The sequence below is a fragment of the Spea bombifrons genome, chromosome 2 (genome assembly GCF_027358695.1).
Source record: "Spea bombifrons isolate aSpeBom1 chromosome 2, aSpeBom1.2.pri, whole genome shotgun sequence".
Taxonomy (NCBI): Eukaryota; Metazoa; Chordata; class Amphibia; order Anura; family Pelobatidae; genus Spea; species Spea bombifrons.
In genome coordinates this window covers 93,793,556-93,808,510 of record NC_071088.1, presented here as the reverse complement: position 1 = coordinate 93,808,510, position 14,955 = coordinate 93,793,556, and the positions used below count along the sequence as shown (strand labels likewise).

At 39.1% G+C, this 14,955-nt stretch overlaps 1 protein-coding gene across 3 annotated transcripts in view; it reads left to right on the top strand.

The window, feature by feature from the left end:
• Positions 1–14,955, top strand: part of MCF2L (MCF.2 cell line derived transforming sequence like) — an 84,755-nt gene that overhangs the window by 57,492 nt on the left and 12,308 nt on the right. For all 3 annotated transcript variants that reach the window (XM_053455242.1, XM_053455241.1, XM_053455243.1), the window contains exons 6-22: positions 7,056–7,146; positions 8,124–8,243; positions 8,336–8,452; positions 8,825–8,974; positions 9,285–9,409; positions 9,623–9,737; positions 10,157–10,276; positions 10,598–10,789; positions 11,058–11,249; positions 11,343–11,502; positions 12,687–12,763; positions 12,891–12,964; positions 13,370–13,436; positions 13,581–13,696; positions 14,025–14,094; positions 14,575–14,667; positions 14,759–14,851. In XM_053455242.1, coding sequence (XP_053311217.1) covers positions 7,056–7,146; positions 8,124–8,243; positions 8,336–8,452; positions 8,825–8,974; positions 9,285–9,409; positions 9,623–9,737; positions 10,157–10,276; positions 10,598–10,789; positions 11,058–11,249; positions 11,343–11,502; positions 12,687–12,763; positions 12,891–12,964; positions 13,370–13,436; positions 13,581–13,696; positions 14,025–14,094; positions 14,575–14,667; positions 14,759–14,851 — 1,972 coding nt within the window. The remainder of the gene's footprint in view (positions 1–7,055; positions 7,147–8,123; positions 8,244–8,335; positions 8,453–8,824; positions 8,975–9,284; positions 9,410–9,622; positions 9,738–10,156; positions 10,277–10,597; positions 10,790–11,057; positions 11,250–11,342; positions 11,503–12,686; positions 12,764–12,890; positions 12,965–13,369; positions 13,437–13,580; positions 13,697–14,024; positions 14,095–14,574; positions 14,668–14,758; positions 14,852–14,955) is intronic.

Here is a 14,955-nt window from a genome sequence, read left to right as displayed (position 1 = left end):
ATTTAGGTTAAATAGATATTTTAAAACAAAAGGACCTTATAAATTGTGGTGATTTACGTTTTTGTTTTTTTTAATTTAAGTACGTTCACCTTTGGCATGCCTCGCTTTAGGAAGGAGGAACATTTGATTGTACCCCTTAAATGAGTAAAAAAATACCCTAGCAAACCAGAACTTTATTTCATACACATACACATACACTATATGGACAAAAGTATTGGGACACCTGACCTTTATACCAACAGGGACTTTTATGACATTGCATTCTAAATACATAGACATTAATATGTAGTTGCCCCCTCCCCTTTGCGACTATAATGGCTTCCACTCTTCTGGGAAGGCTTTCCACAATGTTTTGTAGTTTTTCTGTGGGACTTTTTGCCCATTCATTCCCTTACGAAAAATTACTGCAGTTTTTCTGAAGTAATACTGCTATTTTTTGGACATGAAAAAACTGCAATACTGCACTTTTACTGCAGTATTACTGCACATTTACTGCAGTTTTACTGCATTTGTACTTCACTGTACTGCAGTTTTACTGCACATTTACCGCACTTTTTTTTTTTGTATTGCAAACCTACAGTTGTACTTCAATGTACTGCAGCTTTATTGCATTTGTACTTCCGTACAAAAATAACTGCAGTACAACTGCAGTACAGTGAAGTACAAATGCAGTAAAACTGCAGTAAATGTGCAGTAAAAAAACTGCAGTAAAAAAACTGCAGTAATTTTTTTGTAAGGGTTGACATCAAGTAGACCATTTGTGAGGTCATGCACTTATGTTGGACGAAAAGGCCTGGTTCGCAATCTCTGTTCCAGTTCATCCCAAAGTCATGCTAAAATAGAAAATGCTAGAATATAAAATGGCCCTCCCCAACCTGTTCCCACAATGTTGGAAGCATTGTATTGTCCAAAATGTCTTGGTATGGTGAGGCATTAACATCTTTCTTAGGGTACACAAATCAAGGTCCGAAATGACATGGTTGGATGAGTTTGGTGTGGAAGAATTTGCCTGGCCCTCACAGAGCCCTGACCTCAACCCCATCAAAAACCTCCGGGATGAGCTGGAATGGAGATTGTGAGCAAGGCCTTCTCGTCCGACCTCACAAATGCTCAAACTTGCGGGCCTCGGTTTAAGGTCAGGGTTCATTAAGAAAGAGACCGTGCAAAAATGGCATCCATTGGAGAGTGGATACAACCCAAAAACCTCTACTGACCAGAAACAACACAAAGGCTCATATCATATTTGCCATAAAAAACATCTTGATGGACCCACAAGACCTTTGGGATAATATTCTGTGAACTGATGAGTCAAAAGTAGAAGTTTTTGGAAGGCATGGGTACATCCTAGCATAAAGCTAACACTGGATTGTGCAATAACAACAAGGTGGTGGTGGTAGCATGATGGTCTGGGGCTGCTTCAGGGCCTGGGCAACTTGCTATAGTTGATGGAACTACAAATCCTGCTCTCTACCAGAAAATCCTAAAGGAGAATGTTTGGCCATCAGTTTGTGACCTAACGCTCAAGCGCAGTTGGGTTATACAGCAGGGCAAAGATCCAAAGCACATAAGCAAGTCCACCTTTGAATGACTGAAAAGAAACAGTTAAGGTTTTGAGTGGCCTAGACAAAGTCTTGACTTGAATCTGTTTGAGATGCTCTGGCATGACCTTAAAAAGACCCTTCAATGTGGCTGAATTCAAACAATTTTGCCTAGAAGAGTTGGACAGAAATTCCTCCACAATGGTGTAAAAGACTCATTGCCAGTTGCAAACGTTTGCCATTGTTGTCATCAACGGTGGCAAAACCGGTTGTTAGGTTTAGGGGGAAATTACTTTTTCACATGGGTGATTTCATTAACGTTTTACCTTTTAATAAATGATTTAAAAGCTGCATTTTGTGTTTACTCACATTGTCTTTATCTTATATTAAAATTAGTTGGATGATCTGAAACATGTAAATGCAACAAATAGGCAGAAGTAGAAGAAATCATGATGGGGCAAATACTTTTTCACAGCAGCGTATTTTGTTGCCTGCGTTTTTAGCATCCTTTCTCACTTGTCACTTCTAGTTAATATCAACAGGATAAAACCAGGACACCACTGCCAGAGTTGATTTGTTCCTTATAAGTAAACTTGAAGCTGCCAAGCATATGCACAGCGCTACTGGCTATATGTCTGGTTAAAATGGTTTTAACACTTGTATTTTTTTCTTTTTTAAGCTGACAGTCGTAACCAGATTTTCCTACATAATGCGTAAATTGAAGTAGAATGATTTGTGTTGGTATTTGCTTTCATAACGGCTTTTATGAAATAAATCTAAACTACGAAAACCAAGGTACAGTGTCCAGTCCGGATTTCTACATGGTTAATGTGATACAGAGCAGTTCAGCTCAGCCTTTCGGCTAATGAAACGCTTCATCTGTCATAGGATGGATGTTTGCTGAGAGCAGAAATTCATGCCTCAGCAGTTTACTTATTCACAGTACCCTCAGAAACTGTATTCTTGTCATGGTTAAAAAAAAAAAAAAAAAGTTTTATTTTGTTTTCTAAGAAGGTTGTATTTTCTTTATTTCATCTGACTTATTTTAAGACACTGTTTATTACAGTAAAAGAGTAAACAAAAGTGTAATATAATCTGTGTTATTATTACACATTTGGGAGCATCCGTTATTTAATCAGAATCAGGCTGCCACTCCACCATGCTTTCCTAACTCACCATACCTGTAAAGTAGCCATGTGGGAGCTGCAATCGTGGCCTGTGTTGCAACACAGCAGATCTTCTTTGACTTTACAGCTCCCTGGACCAGTCTCCCCATCAAGCCCATGATCCCCACTACCCTCAAAGCAGGACCCTAGGGAAGCTAAGCAGGACAGTGCCCAAAAATCATCACTGCAATGTAAAAACTGGGACACTTGGAAGGTATGAGAAGGAGACTTGTAAGAGAAGCTAGAAATCGCTTGAAAGTAGCTACGGGATAATGGTCCCCCAACCACACTGATGCATATCACCAGCCTTTGCTTAAAAAGTACTATTGACAGTTGGTCTGGTGTTTTCCAAAAATTCAGAGATGGCCCCAGCTGCTTTTTTTGGTAAACGTTAAACCTAACACAGCCCATGCCTCAAAACATTTCATCCATACAATGAATTATGGTGGTGGCTGCATCATGCTGTGGTGGTGCTTATCAGAAGGCCCTGGACAATTGTTAGAATTTTAAAGGAGAATGCATTAAGCAAAATGAATGCAAATAATACTACAAAAAAAAGTGATTCAGTAAAAAAACTGAAGCTTGAAAGCTAAATTGATTTTGATCGTTTTGGCAGGCAATGATCCAAAGCACAAGGCCAAAGCGATAATTGTGGTGGCTCAAGAACAAAAAGAAAAGTGAATGTCCTAGCGTGGCCCAGTCAGAGTGCTTCTATAATTCCATTGATAGTCCCTTTCAGTAAATTTCATTTCACAAGGGACATTCAACAAACCTGAGTAGCCCGGTATAAATCTACAAAGAATCGCCAGTGTTCCGATCCAGACTAGAAATGTATACTTTCCATAAACATCTGCATATTTAGTGCTGTATTTTGGCCAAAGCACATAAACTCATCTCCTACGCCAAGGCACCCAATGAGATGGGAATCCTGACTTTTTCATACAGTGCCACTAAACCAAGGAAAAATGGTTGGCTTTTCAAACCATATATTTATCATAAGTAAGAGGCTTTATATACCTCATCTTCCTTAATTAACACTTGATAGCTAGTCATTTGTTTTTAAATGTGCCTATTTTCATGTCTTAGCTAGAAAACAGGGCTTGAGTGCAGATATAATGTATCCCTGTTTAAAACATAAATCAATAAAGCAAAATATGAATTCACAATAGATTGCAAACGAATGCAATTTCGTTTATGGTGATTGAAGTAAAATTTTAACCACCAGAGAAAACAGATAAGCGACCCAATAGTTTTGCAAGGAGCTTTATCCTATATATATCTATCTGTATTCATCAGAATCATCTTCTAACAAATTGTCATCAAATGACCAATGAAATCATACTTATTGGCATTAGAAACTCCCAGACTCGCCAAGTCAGAAACGTTTCCCCAAACACTGGCAAGTATGGAGCAAAGATTAAGTCTTTGTCCAAGTTGTGGTTCTGCCAAGACTGCATTACAATTACATTCACAGGGATTTGAGCTTTAGACTAAAACTTGCTCCTTGGCTGTGATTTATTTGACAGTGGGGCTTTCCCTTGTTGGAAATGCTTTGTGGTCTGAAAGCAGAGACTCAACATGCTTAAAGTGCTGCATGTTATGTATACAGATTTCATGGTTTCATGAGAGCTGCGTGTAATCTTTGTCATATGAATTCTAATCCAAGAAGTCTTGGTCTTGGCCACAAATTAATGTCTGTTGTATACGCCTGTATGATGCCTTTGGGTCACAAAGCGTATGGGTTGGTTGCAGATGCCTTTTGTGTCCGATGTCATAGGTAAAGACCTGGGGAGCATACTGGCACTGGAGATATTATACTGACTGGGTCCATCTAGGAACAGGGATGCAATAAAACGATTAATGGTTTAAATGACCATGAAGGGAGCCTGCAATCTTTGAGGCCAGTGTACCAGCTAACCTTAAGCCTGGATGCCTCACGCCTTGCTGTTGCATTATTCTTTTAGGAGAGATTGCAAAAGGTGTGACACTCCTCTAGAAAAACTGCAAGTCACGGATAATGTGCAAGGTGCTTGAGTCAGTTTACACACCCTAAGTGTTTACATCATCTGTACCAACAAAAGTCTACGTACACAGTGAGCTTCCATGTAGTAGGCCAACAACACAGGCATTGCACAACTATTACGGCAGCTCTTTATTCGAGACCTTTTCTGCCATATATACCACCATTGCAATGTCTGTCTTCGTGGCTCTCAAGCACGCCTCATTTCTCCTGGGTGACTTTGGTAGAAGTAGAAATGTCTAGTATGTTTACATCTGCTATGCAAAGCTGTGGTGCATTCACAGACCCTTGACTTTGATTTGACTCCTCTGGGCTACATAATGTCGGTATCCCCAATGGCTTTGTCATCTACCAAGGCTATATCCTGATAATACTGACCTATATTGAATATATATTGTGGGTTGTTTTTTGGTTATTGTCCTTTTTTTTGGGGGGGGGGTGTCTTATTCTAACACTTTTTACTGTTAAAGAATGTTATCATTTAACAGCATATGCATGAATCAATCCTGAGGAATAACTTTCGCCCACCAAAGTCATATTTTTGTTATTTGTCCAGATATAATAACTTAGGTCAACATTTTACTGTTTTTGTGCCTCCACTAAAATCAATCCCTAAAAATGTTTCTGTTGTGTAGTAGGGCTCCTGATCGTGAGACTTCCCTCTGCCTTCCTGGCAGAAGTCTTGTGTGTTCACTAGAAATCTGTTTCTGCAGTGTACTGGGGCTGTTTATTATCCATTAAAGACGAATTCCTCACATTTACGCTTAAACACACTCTGTCTGGAGAAGCGAGAATACTGGTAATTGGCCAATTGGCAGCTTCTCTTAAAAAATAAAATGCCATCATGGCCCCAACAGATCTATCGTGAGACTAAGCTTGTCAGCAAGGGGGCGGGGGGTGATCTGATGCCTGCTAACATGCAGGGATGGGAAATTGTGATATCACAGGTATTAACCAATTAAATTTAGAAATATCCAGGAAATGTGTTTTGTAAATCCAATTCTTGTCTGCATGAGGTTAAATGGCACTGATGTGTCACTGGCTTGCATGGTGTAAGATTAAATAATAACTAAATTCTGGAATAAAAATGTTCTTGCTCAGTTTTTCTTCTAACATATCTAAAAGACGTATCAACCTATAGGGAATTTTACGTTCCATGTGATTATGTAAATCGTTGAAAAAAACTAGAATACTTAATTGTTTAATCATTTGTATTTCTTACTTGCCTGATCTATACCGTGCGAAATCTATTGCATTCTTCAGGAAGTGTGTAACAGATCAATAGCCTAGGCATAAAACCATGTTCCAAAATGCCAATACGCATGTATTCTGTAAAAGCAGCCCATGGTACAGGAGCTGATTGTACAGCCAGCAATACAGAAATGCTTATGTGTATGCAGCATGTACGCACAGCAGGGGTACATTGGTTTAACCTTTTCTGTGCTGTGATCCAAGCATTGGTGTGCAATACCGTGATCTTGCATTGCAGGCTGAAACGGTTAACCCCTGCAGTCCGTGATGCCTCCATAACAAGGAGGGTTATACTGGCTGCTCTTCATTTAATATCATACAGGAGTGCTTTCTAAAAACCCGTCGGATTAAGTTTAGTTAAGGAATCACTGTTGCAGGAGGCACAACGCAAATCTGACATATTATGTGCTTGTCATTAGCTATTCCGGTCAGTCTCTGATCGCAAGCAGCTACGATTGGCCCCCACCCCCAGACAAACGCTGGCAATGCACATTTTGCTGCCTTGTAAAAACACTGAATGGGAGCAGACCTGTTTGCTGGTATTCAGTGCGTATAGCAGAGGCAGCTAAAATAAGAATAACCAATTTTCTCTGGGAGAAGGAGGTGCTCTCCATTGGAAACAAGCATTTTACCTGTAAACAGCCATGTTGTCATGCTGGCACTGCAAAGGTGGAACCTTACCATGTATCTTCCATGCAAGCATTATGGACCTTCGTGCTGCTGAATTCTAAAGGCTGAACGCTTATGATCTGTGAATGGATATGCAGCGTTGTCTTTTGTCGATAAGATGTGACCGCGCTTTAAAGCCTTCTGCAGGATTGATTATGATGGGGAGAAAATTCAAGGGCATGCAGCTTGCAGCAGACTGAACGAAGGTATAAGGCAATTGTCGAGGTATGGGTTTCTTAAAACTAGCTGTGTGGATGCTACATGGTCATAGTCAACTGTTCCATGCCGTATTGCTGGTGTTTTAATTTGAATAGTGTGCTCAGTCAGGGAAGGGTTAATGGTTCACACCGCAGTGAGCAGGATCAGCGTACACGTGCAATAACAGCAGCTTCCATTTCTCTCCCCTCCTAGCTTACAAGATGCGGGAATCGGTTTCATCCTTGTGATCGACCGAAGACTGGACAAATGGACTTCAGTGAAAGCTTCTATCCTGAGGATTGCGGTAAACCCCAAGTTTCTTCATTTTTTTGGTATTTTCTGTACATGATAACGTTGGCAGTTATCATGCCCTGCTTATCTGAAAGGTGTTCCCACATCACAAACATTTCATACCCATATCGCAACCATTTCATTTCCGTAATCACACGTGCTAATATTATAGATTTTAGTGTGCGTTGGTAAAATGGATATGCTCAAATTCTTGTGAACCCAATGAGCATTGTCCTATTTCATTTTTTTTTTTCTTTTTCTTTCTGTAGATTTTTTGACTGTCAAAAATAAAAATGATTTCACGCCAAAACCTTAAGAACCGGATCCCTGGTTCAAAATGTTAAAAGTAAACAGTCTCTTAAGGTCGTTAAAAACTAGATTTGGGCCTTACTTGCAAATATTGGCCACTATTATCGAATTATAAACCGAATGGACCCAAATAATTGGTTTATCTTAATACTGTCTTATTGGCAATAAAAGTCTACAGTGTTTGTAAAACACACAAATGCTTACACGCTCGTATGCATATCCTTACCCGCACAGTGTGTGTGCGTGCGTGCACACGTGTATATATTCTTCGTAGGCGTAATGTTGAATAATGCTAACCCGAGCTGTTGAGCTAATTTGCTTAATCCAGGCTTCCTGGCTGGGTTCAATTTTTTTTTTTTATCCAAAGGGAATATGGGTGCATATTGTTGTAACCCAATTTCTTCTACTGTTTGGAAACTGTGGTTACATGTAACCATATTATTGTCCCGTCTGATGTACAATATAATTGAATCACCCAATATACCTTTAAAAATATTTGCAGTTCCACATATAGCCACTAGGGCTTTGGGCAGCATACGATATTTTTAGAAACTTCTTATTTGACCATTGATGCCCAATTCCTTGGCAGAGCTGTCGTAAAATTAATTTTTTGTTTTTAAATTTTACTCTTATTGCACTCAGCTTTTATATTCAGTCACCTAATACATCTGACACTTGCAGGCATCTTTCCCAGGGAACTTGCAGCTTGTCATCGTCCTGCGTCCATCAGGAATTTTTCAGCGTGCTTTCTCAGAAATCGCATTCAAATTCAACAAAGATGAATTTAAAATGAAAGTACCGGTGAGTACTGGTGAAATTTTTCTTTACTTCTTCAAACTCACAGGGATGCCTTTAATGTTTTCCTTCTAAATGTTGTGTTTCTGTCTTCCCAGATCATTATGCTGAATTCAGCAACAGAATTGCATAACTATATTGACAAGACACAGCTGACTCCAGAGCTTGGTGGCACGTTGGATTATTGCCACGCAAGCTGGCTTTTACATCGCACGGTGAGTGAGCTGTGCTGTGATTACTGCCGGTTCCTCTGTTTAAGTGCCTTTCATTAGGGCTGCTTTGTCAAGATAATGTAGCGTTCTCCATGGACCTCCGTCATCTGGATCCCTAGCATGTGCAGTTGGGAGTGGTGTCCTGACTCCATCAGAGAATTGCATTTGGCTTCTTTCTCACTTCACTTATTCAAAGAAAAATCACTTCACTAGGCAAATTTAAATTGCCTTTGTGTACAATGAATACATATTTCACTTTTTTAACCCAACCTGCCAAACCAGATGAAAGAAGTTATACTATTGTTTAAATAATACATTTGTGGGGCATCTGCCATTTGTAACTCATTCCTAGAAAAAAAAACGTTGTTTCTGTAGGCTATAGAAAACTTTGCCGTCATGGTCAAGCAAACTGCACAAACGTTACAATCCTTCGGGACAGAGTTGGCTGAAACAGAGCTGCCAAATGACATCTCGTCAACCAACAACCTTCTAGCTGCCCATACTGAGAAGAAAGACAAAATGAAGGTAAGCAAGTGGTGGGTTATATCGGGTTAGGTTATCTGCCAGTTTAGTATTGTACATACGCACAGTGGTTTAGAAAATTCCTAAAAAAACAAAAGAATTGATGACCTTTTATAAAACAATTTGAATATGCTAATGACTGTATGTGTCTGCTTCTCCTAGCAAAGATCTAGTTGTCCATAGGGTTTTGTCCGGAGTATGTTTCTTTCCTCTCTATATTTAATATATATATATATATATATATATATATATATATATATATATATATATATATATATATATAACATGCCTTTTGTTTCCCATGCTGCGTTAGGATGATCTGTGGTTGGCACTGAAGCAGGGACGTGATATATTAGAAAGAATCATGGAGCCCGTTAAAGAGAACCCTGACTACAGGATGAACCAGGACCAGCTAGACAATCGGACAACAGTGGATAGGTAAGAGAGCCAATTGAATATTGAGTAGCTATTAAAGATAGTACATTTGTTTCTAAACACAGTTAATCCATAAAAATGCCCACTGTAAGTTATCTTCTGCTAAAATGATTCCACTGAAAGTGTAAAACAATTATCCTAATCTTTTGCACCTAAACCTATTTTTTAAGTTTGTCCCACCACTGCTTAACCTGTTTATTTCAACCCACTCTGAAGGCTCCTCATGCAGTTAAATGAAACCGAAGCTGCATTTGATGAATTTTGGTCTAAACATCAGCAGAAGCTTGAACAGTGTTTACAGTTGCGTCGCTTTGAGATTGAATTCCGAGAGGTGAGAATTTCCCAAATAGCACACCCGATCGTTGCAATGCAGCCTCAAAATTGTCATTTTTAGCAGGAGCTAGCCTTGAAAAAAGTTTTGCATTCCCTATGAGACATCATCTCCCAACCCAACACCAATTTTTGCTGTGGAGCTCCTGAAAGCTGAATACTATGCTAGCCGGTTGTATGTAGATATATTCTTATAATGGAGCTTTAGATAGCTTTTGTGTTTTTTTGGAATGTTTTGGAAGTCTTTGTTCTTATGGATTAAGTGCAAAAATTCCCGAAAATGTACTTGTATAGTAACTTGCACATATATTAACTCCATGCACAGAATATGAATTTACACTATCTGACCATTGATTGACACAATCACTCAAAACATTTAGTTACCGATGAAAATATGTAATCATACTTTTCTCTAAATAGGTCAAGAACACTCTGGATGGTATTATGGAAAGGTTAGCAGTCTTCAGTGATGTGGGAAACAGTTGCTCTCACGTGGAGCATATCCTTAAGGATCTCTTCAGCTTTGAAGAACGTTCCCAGGTAAGTAGACTCCAACTATACGTGTTATAGGGCTATTAAAACAACATTAACACATAATGCAAATAGATGTAGCTTTACAGATCCATGGCACCAACAAATGTTACCACTAGCTTGGATTTCTTGAGTTTCCACGGGTATACATTGTTGGCTCCTAAATTTAACATTGCTGTAATTGACTTATGTGTGTTCAATATTGTGTATAACTACATTAGAAGCCCTTGTGATGTTTTTTTGTTTGTTTTTGTTTGTGGCCCCCTGTTGCACTGCTTTATGACTGTAGTAAATTGATAATATACCAGCTGTTTTCTTTTTTCCTTTCAGAAAGCTTTACAGTGTGCACTTGACTTGGCCAGCGAAGGTGATCAGCTTATCAAAATGAATCACTATGCTGTGGACTCCATTCTTCCTAAATGTAACGAGCTTTACCATCTGTGTGAGAGTGCCAGCAAGCAGATACAGGAGAGGCGAGAACACCTCCGTCTGTCCTTAGAACTTCACAGGCAACTGGAGAAGGCAAGTCCAAACCTTTTTTTCAAGGCTACAACATGTCCCTGACTCCTGAGACACAACTATACAATGACGGTGTTTTAAAAGACACAGTTTATGTTTTTTTTTATAATGGAGCCTGGAAATACACTGCAGAAATACTGTAGGACATTTCTAGCAATCTGTGATAAACCCCAAAGATACATACTTATAAACTAAACGAATGAAAGTATCATTGTGTCCTATACTCTTTTCAGTGACATTGTTGCCAACTTAGAATATGTTATTGTTGCAGACTATGGAGTGGTGCGATGAAGGGATTTACTTGCTTGCTTCGCAACCTGTGGATAAGTTCCAGTCTCAGGATGGAGCAGAATCAGCACTTCAAGAGATTGAGAAGTTCATGGAGACTTGCTCAGATAACTCCATCAGGGATTTGTCATGGGTTTTAAAGCAATACGAAGCTATTCTTACCCAGGAATTGAAGGTAGGTGTCTTCTATGTTCTTGTTTGGTCTGTGATGTTGATTGTTATTGTTCATTAATATTAACAGAGGTTTCTATTTGTGTTCTTCTTACAGGAGCATGTCCACAAGGTGTACCAGAAGCAAGGAAGTATGCAGGAGATGTTTGAAAAGAGGAAAGGAAGCCTCCGGAAACTTGCAGCAAAGCAGACCCGGCCAGTGCAGCCCGTGGCTCCGAGACCTGAAGCACTTTCAAAATCTCCGAACTCTTCCCCAGGTATTTCATACCGGTGAACATGCAGGCTCCAGCTACCCAGAGCCCTTCCTATCTTGGGATGTGGATAGGCGGATGGGATGAAGCTTGTGCATGAAATTGAAAAAGAGAACAAATGAAGAAACAGCGGGAGCAGAAAGCATTGTTAAAGTGGAACTACCACCAGCTTTATAACTCTTATCAGATTTAATAATAAGTCATGAATATTGTGCCGTTTTCTTTATTTTAAAGTATTTTCAGACAGCTGCATATTGGTCAGCTAGCTGCATCTACTAGATAATCAGTCAGCTCCTTATACACCGGACGTTTTGACTAATGAAAGTCTATGGGGGAACGGACTTCAATAGCCATAAAGTGTGGAGTCTGAGCAGCGAAGCTCACCCAAAATATCACATGACTGTCTCCAAAGGATAAAGGATGTTTAATAGAACAAAATGAGACACAGGTTTTTTTTTATTAATGCCAACCTACTTTACTGTACACAGCTCTATTTTATGCTCAAAAAGAAATACAAATCTCCTTCCGCTTCCCCTTAAACAAGGACATTTAAATTGCCGGACAGGCCAGAATGCTAAGAGTATTCGGTGGGTCATTCTTTTAAAAAACAAAAAAAAACAAAACAAAAAACTGACAACCCCCCCCAAAGGTAACTTGTCTTTACATCATTAGTCATTTTTCTGACCCACCTTTTTTTTTTTTTTTCTTTATTTTAGTCAATGCAAAATAAAAATGAAAGTCTATTTGGAGTCAGTCTCAACAAAGCTTGGCTCAACCTCATCTGAGGGGGCATGAGGGCAGACTTTCAATACACTGTAGCAGCTTCAAATGCTCGGTGTGTAAGATTAATACTGTCCATAATTAAAGCATGTGGACAGTCCTTCTTTGTAAAAGCCACTACAATTTTGTCTGTTTACAAAACACTTTCAATTTACAGAGCTTCATGTTTCAAACTTTGTGTTCGCTCTTCAGTCCCTAGTTGTTTTGGTGCCCCTAAGGGAAGGCATCTCATTAACCAAGTGAACATATTGGGCTAAGGAACAGTAACGTGACCGTAATAACATAGATAGGCAGTACTTTAGGCAAAATTGTGCTGTCTTGGATGCTAAAAGAGGAGCACTCTGGGTTGGCAGACAGGACAGACCCAAGTCTTTAAACTCCTGTAAATAAAGCAAATGCTTTGTCACTAGGTCTTCAAAGAGCCTCAGAAAACAGATGTACTCCAGAAAGTGTTCTTCAGCGTCGCTCGAACTACCGCAGGGCAAAGGTAATAATAGCTTTTGTGGAAAACCCAGAGGCATAACAAACCTTACTCTTGATTGTCCATATATTGTTTAATATCCCCCAGTCTACAGAATACATTAAACAAATCAAGTTTCCATTTACTGTTGTAGAGTGAGGTGGATGGCAATCAAGGAAGGAGTTCTTCCATAATGGAGGATGAAGAAAATTTAGCTGTGTTAAGAAGGTATTTTGATCTTGGTTTGTTTTTAAGGATTAACCACAAAGTACTTTGTCCAATTTTCCAAGGGCTAAATTCCACCCTGTGAACTGTGCATTTATGGTATCTGGTTTTAAAAAAAAAAGTTCTGTAGCTTAGTCTAAATTACAACTAGAAATAGAGATACATTAGCCAGTTGTCGTATGTATCAAATGAGAATTGGAAACCCAGGCAAATGAATCCAGGTTTATAATTTTACAGTTTCCAGTTTTTCTTTGTGGTGCTTTTAAAAGTTTATTTTCACACTGTCCCTTGTAGTTATTACTTCTAACTGTGGTTCTTGTAATAATGCACTAATGTAAATGTATATCAATCCACAATAAGTCTCCCTCTGTGATAACAGTATTTCCCTTCTGCGTCCTCTGTTTCCAGGCATGTCATGAATGAACTCATTGAGACAGAGAGAGTATATGTGGAAGAGCTGCTCTCTGTTCTTGAGGTATGCACATAAACATCACCCCTTTCAGGGACGAAAATGGTTAAAATGACATTTAAGTACACCCCCTCGATCACCCTGAGCCAGGTGTAGTTGATGTAGGGAAGCTGTGGCTAACCAATGTGTTTGCCTCCATGCCACCTGCAGGGTTATGCTTCTGAGATGGAAAACCCATTGGCAATGCACCTTCTTTCCCCTACGCTCCAGAATAAAAAGGATGTATTGTTTGGCAACATGGAAGAAATTTACCATTTTCATAACAGGTTGAGTATGCTTTCTTATGTATTTATTTTTTTATTTTACCTTAGTAAATGAGGTTGTTGGGAAGGCCCAAACTTCATGAGCAGTTATCTTGTTTGATGGTATGTGTCCCTACCTCCAGTCCTCAAGCAGCTTCACCAGCTTTTAGGGTCTCCTCGCATCATGGGTACATCATAACCACTCAAACCAGTTTTTGCTCATGTGTGGCCATCGTAGTATGTTTTATTTTGCGTATATTGACACGGTATATAGTGTCAACTGCATATGTTCTGTAATCACAGTATAGTCATTCTGTATCAAAACATCTGGTGATATATTTCTTTCCTTTAGAATATTCTTGCGAGAACTGGAAAATTACACAGACTACCCAGAACTAGTGGGAAGATGTTTTCTAGAAAGGGTATGTGTTCTTTGGGGGGGGGGTTGTACCCCATATATTAGGGTTTGTCTTTTTAAGGATATAGCCTATTCAGCCTTCAGTAGAAGCAAATACTGTTTGATAATGCAACTTTAGAAGCATGATGCATCATGGCCAATAACAGTTTTTTATGACTAATACCAAAATTAGAAGTCTGTCATCCTTATGCTGTTTGTTAGCTGTGGGCCTGTTTGGGATATCTGCGCCCTTAGAGCATATAAAGAAGTTTTGTCTAGAAAGCCAGAAAAATCATTCTTGATGCTATGTACTACAAGAATAAATCTTATTTCATTTAAATGGATCTCAATGAATACGCTTCCTTACCACATCAATAAGCAGTGTGTTAAGGTGACCAAAGTATGAATGAAAGTAAATTAGACTGTAGAAAAAAAAACAGAACTGAAATAATCTCTGTTCAGTGCTTTAGAATGATTTAACTGTTTTTTGTTTCTGTGGACGTAGATGGAGGATTTCCAGATATATGAGAAGTACTGCCAGAACAAGCCACGGTCAGAGAGCTTGTGGAGGCAGTGCTCAGATGCTGCGTTTTTTCAGGTAATCAAAGATTTCCTCGGCATATTGTCCGTACCTGGCCTTATAATTACATTGAAAAGATGTAACCTTTCCTTTCTCTGTTTACACATAGGAATGCCAGAGAAAACTTGATCATAAGCTGAGCCTGGACTCCTATTTACTGAAACCAGTGCAGAGAATAACAAAGTACCAGTTATTGTTAAAGGTAACTTTAGGCTGGACCTGTACTTCTCACTGATGCATCTTAGAAGGTCTGACGTTAATCACAGCTAGCCTCATAACATAGAAAAGTTTCAAGAACTACACATG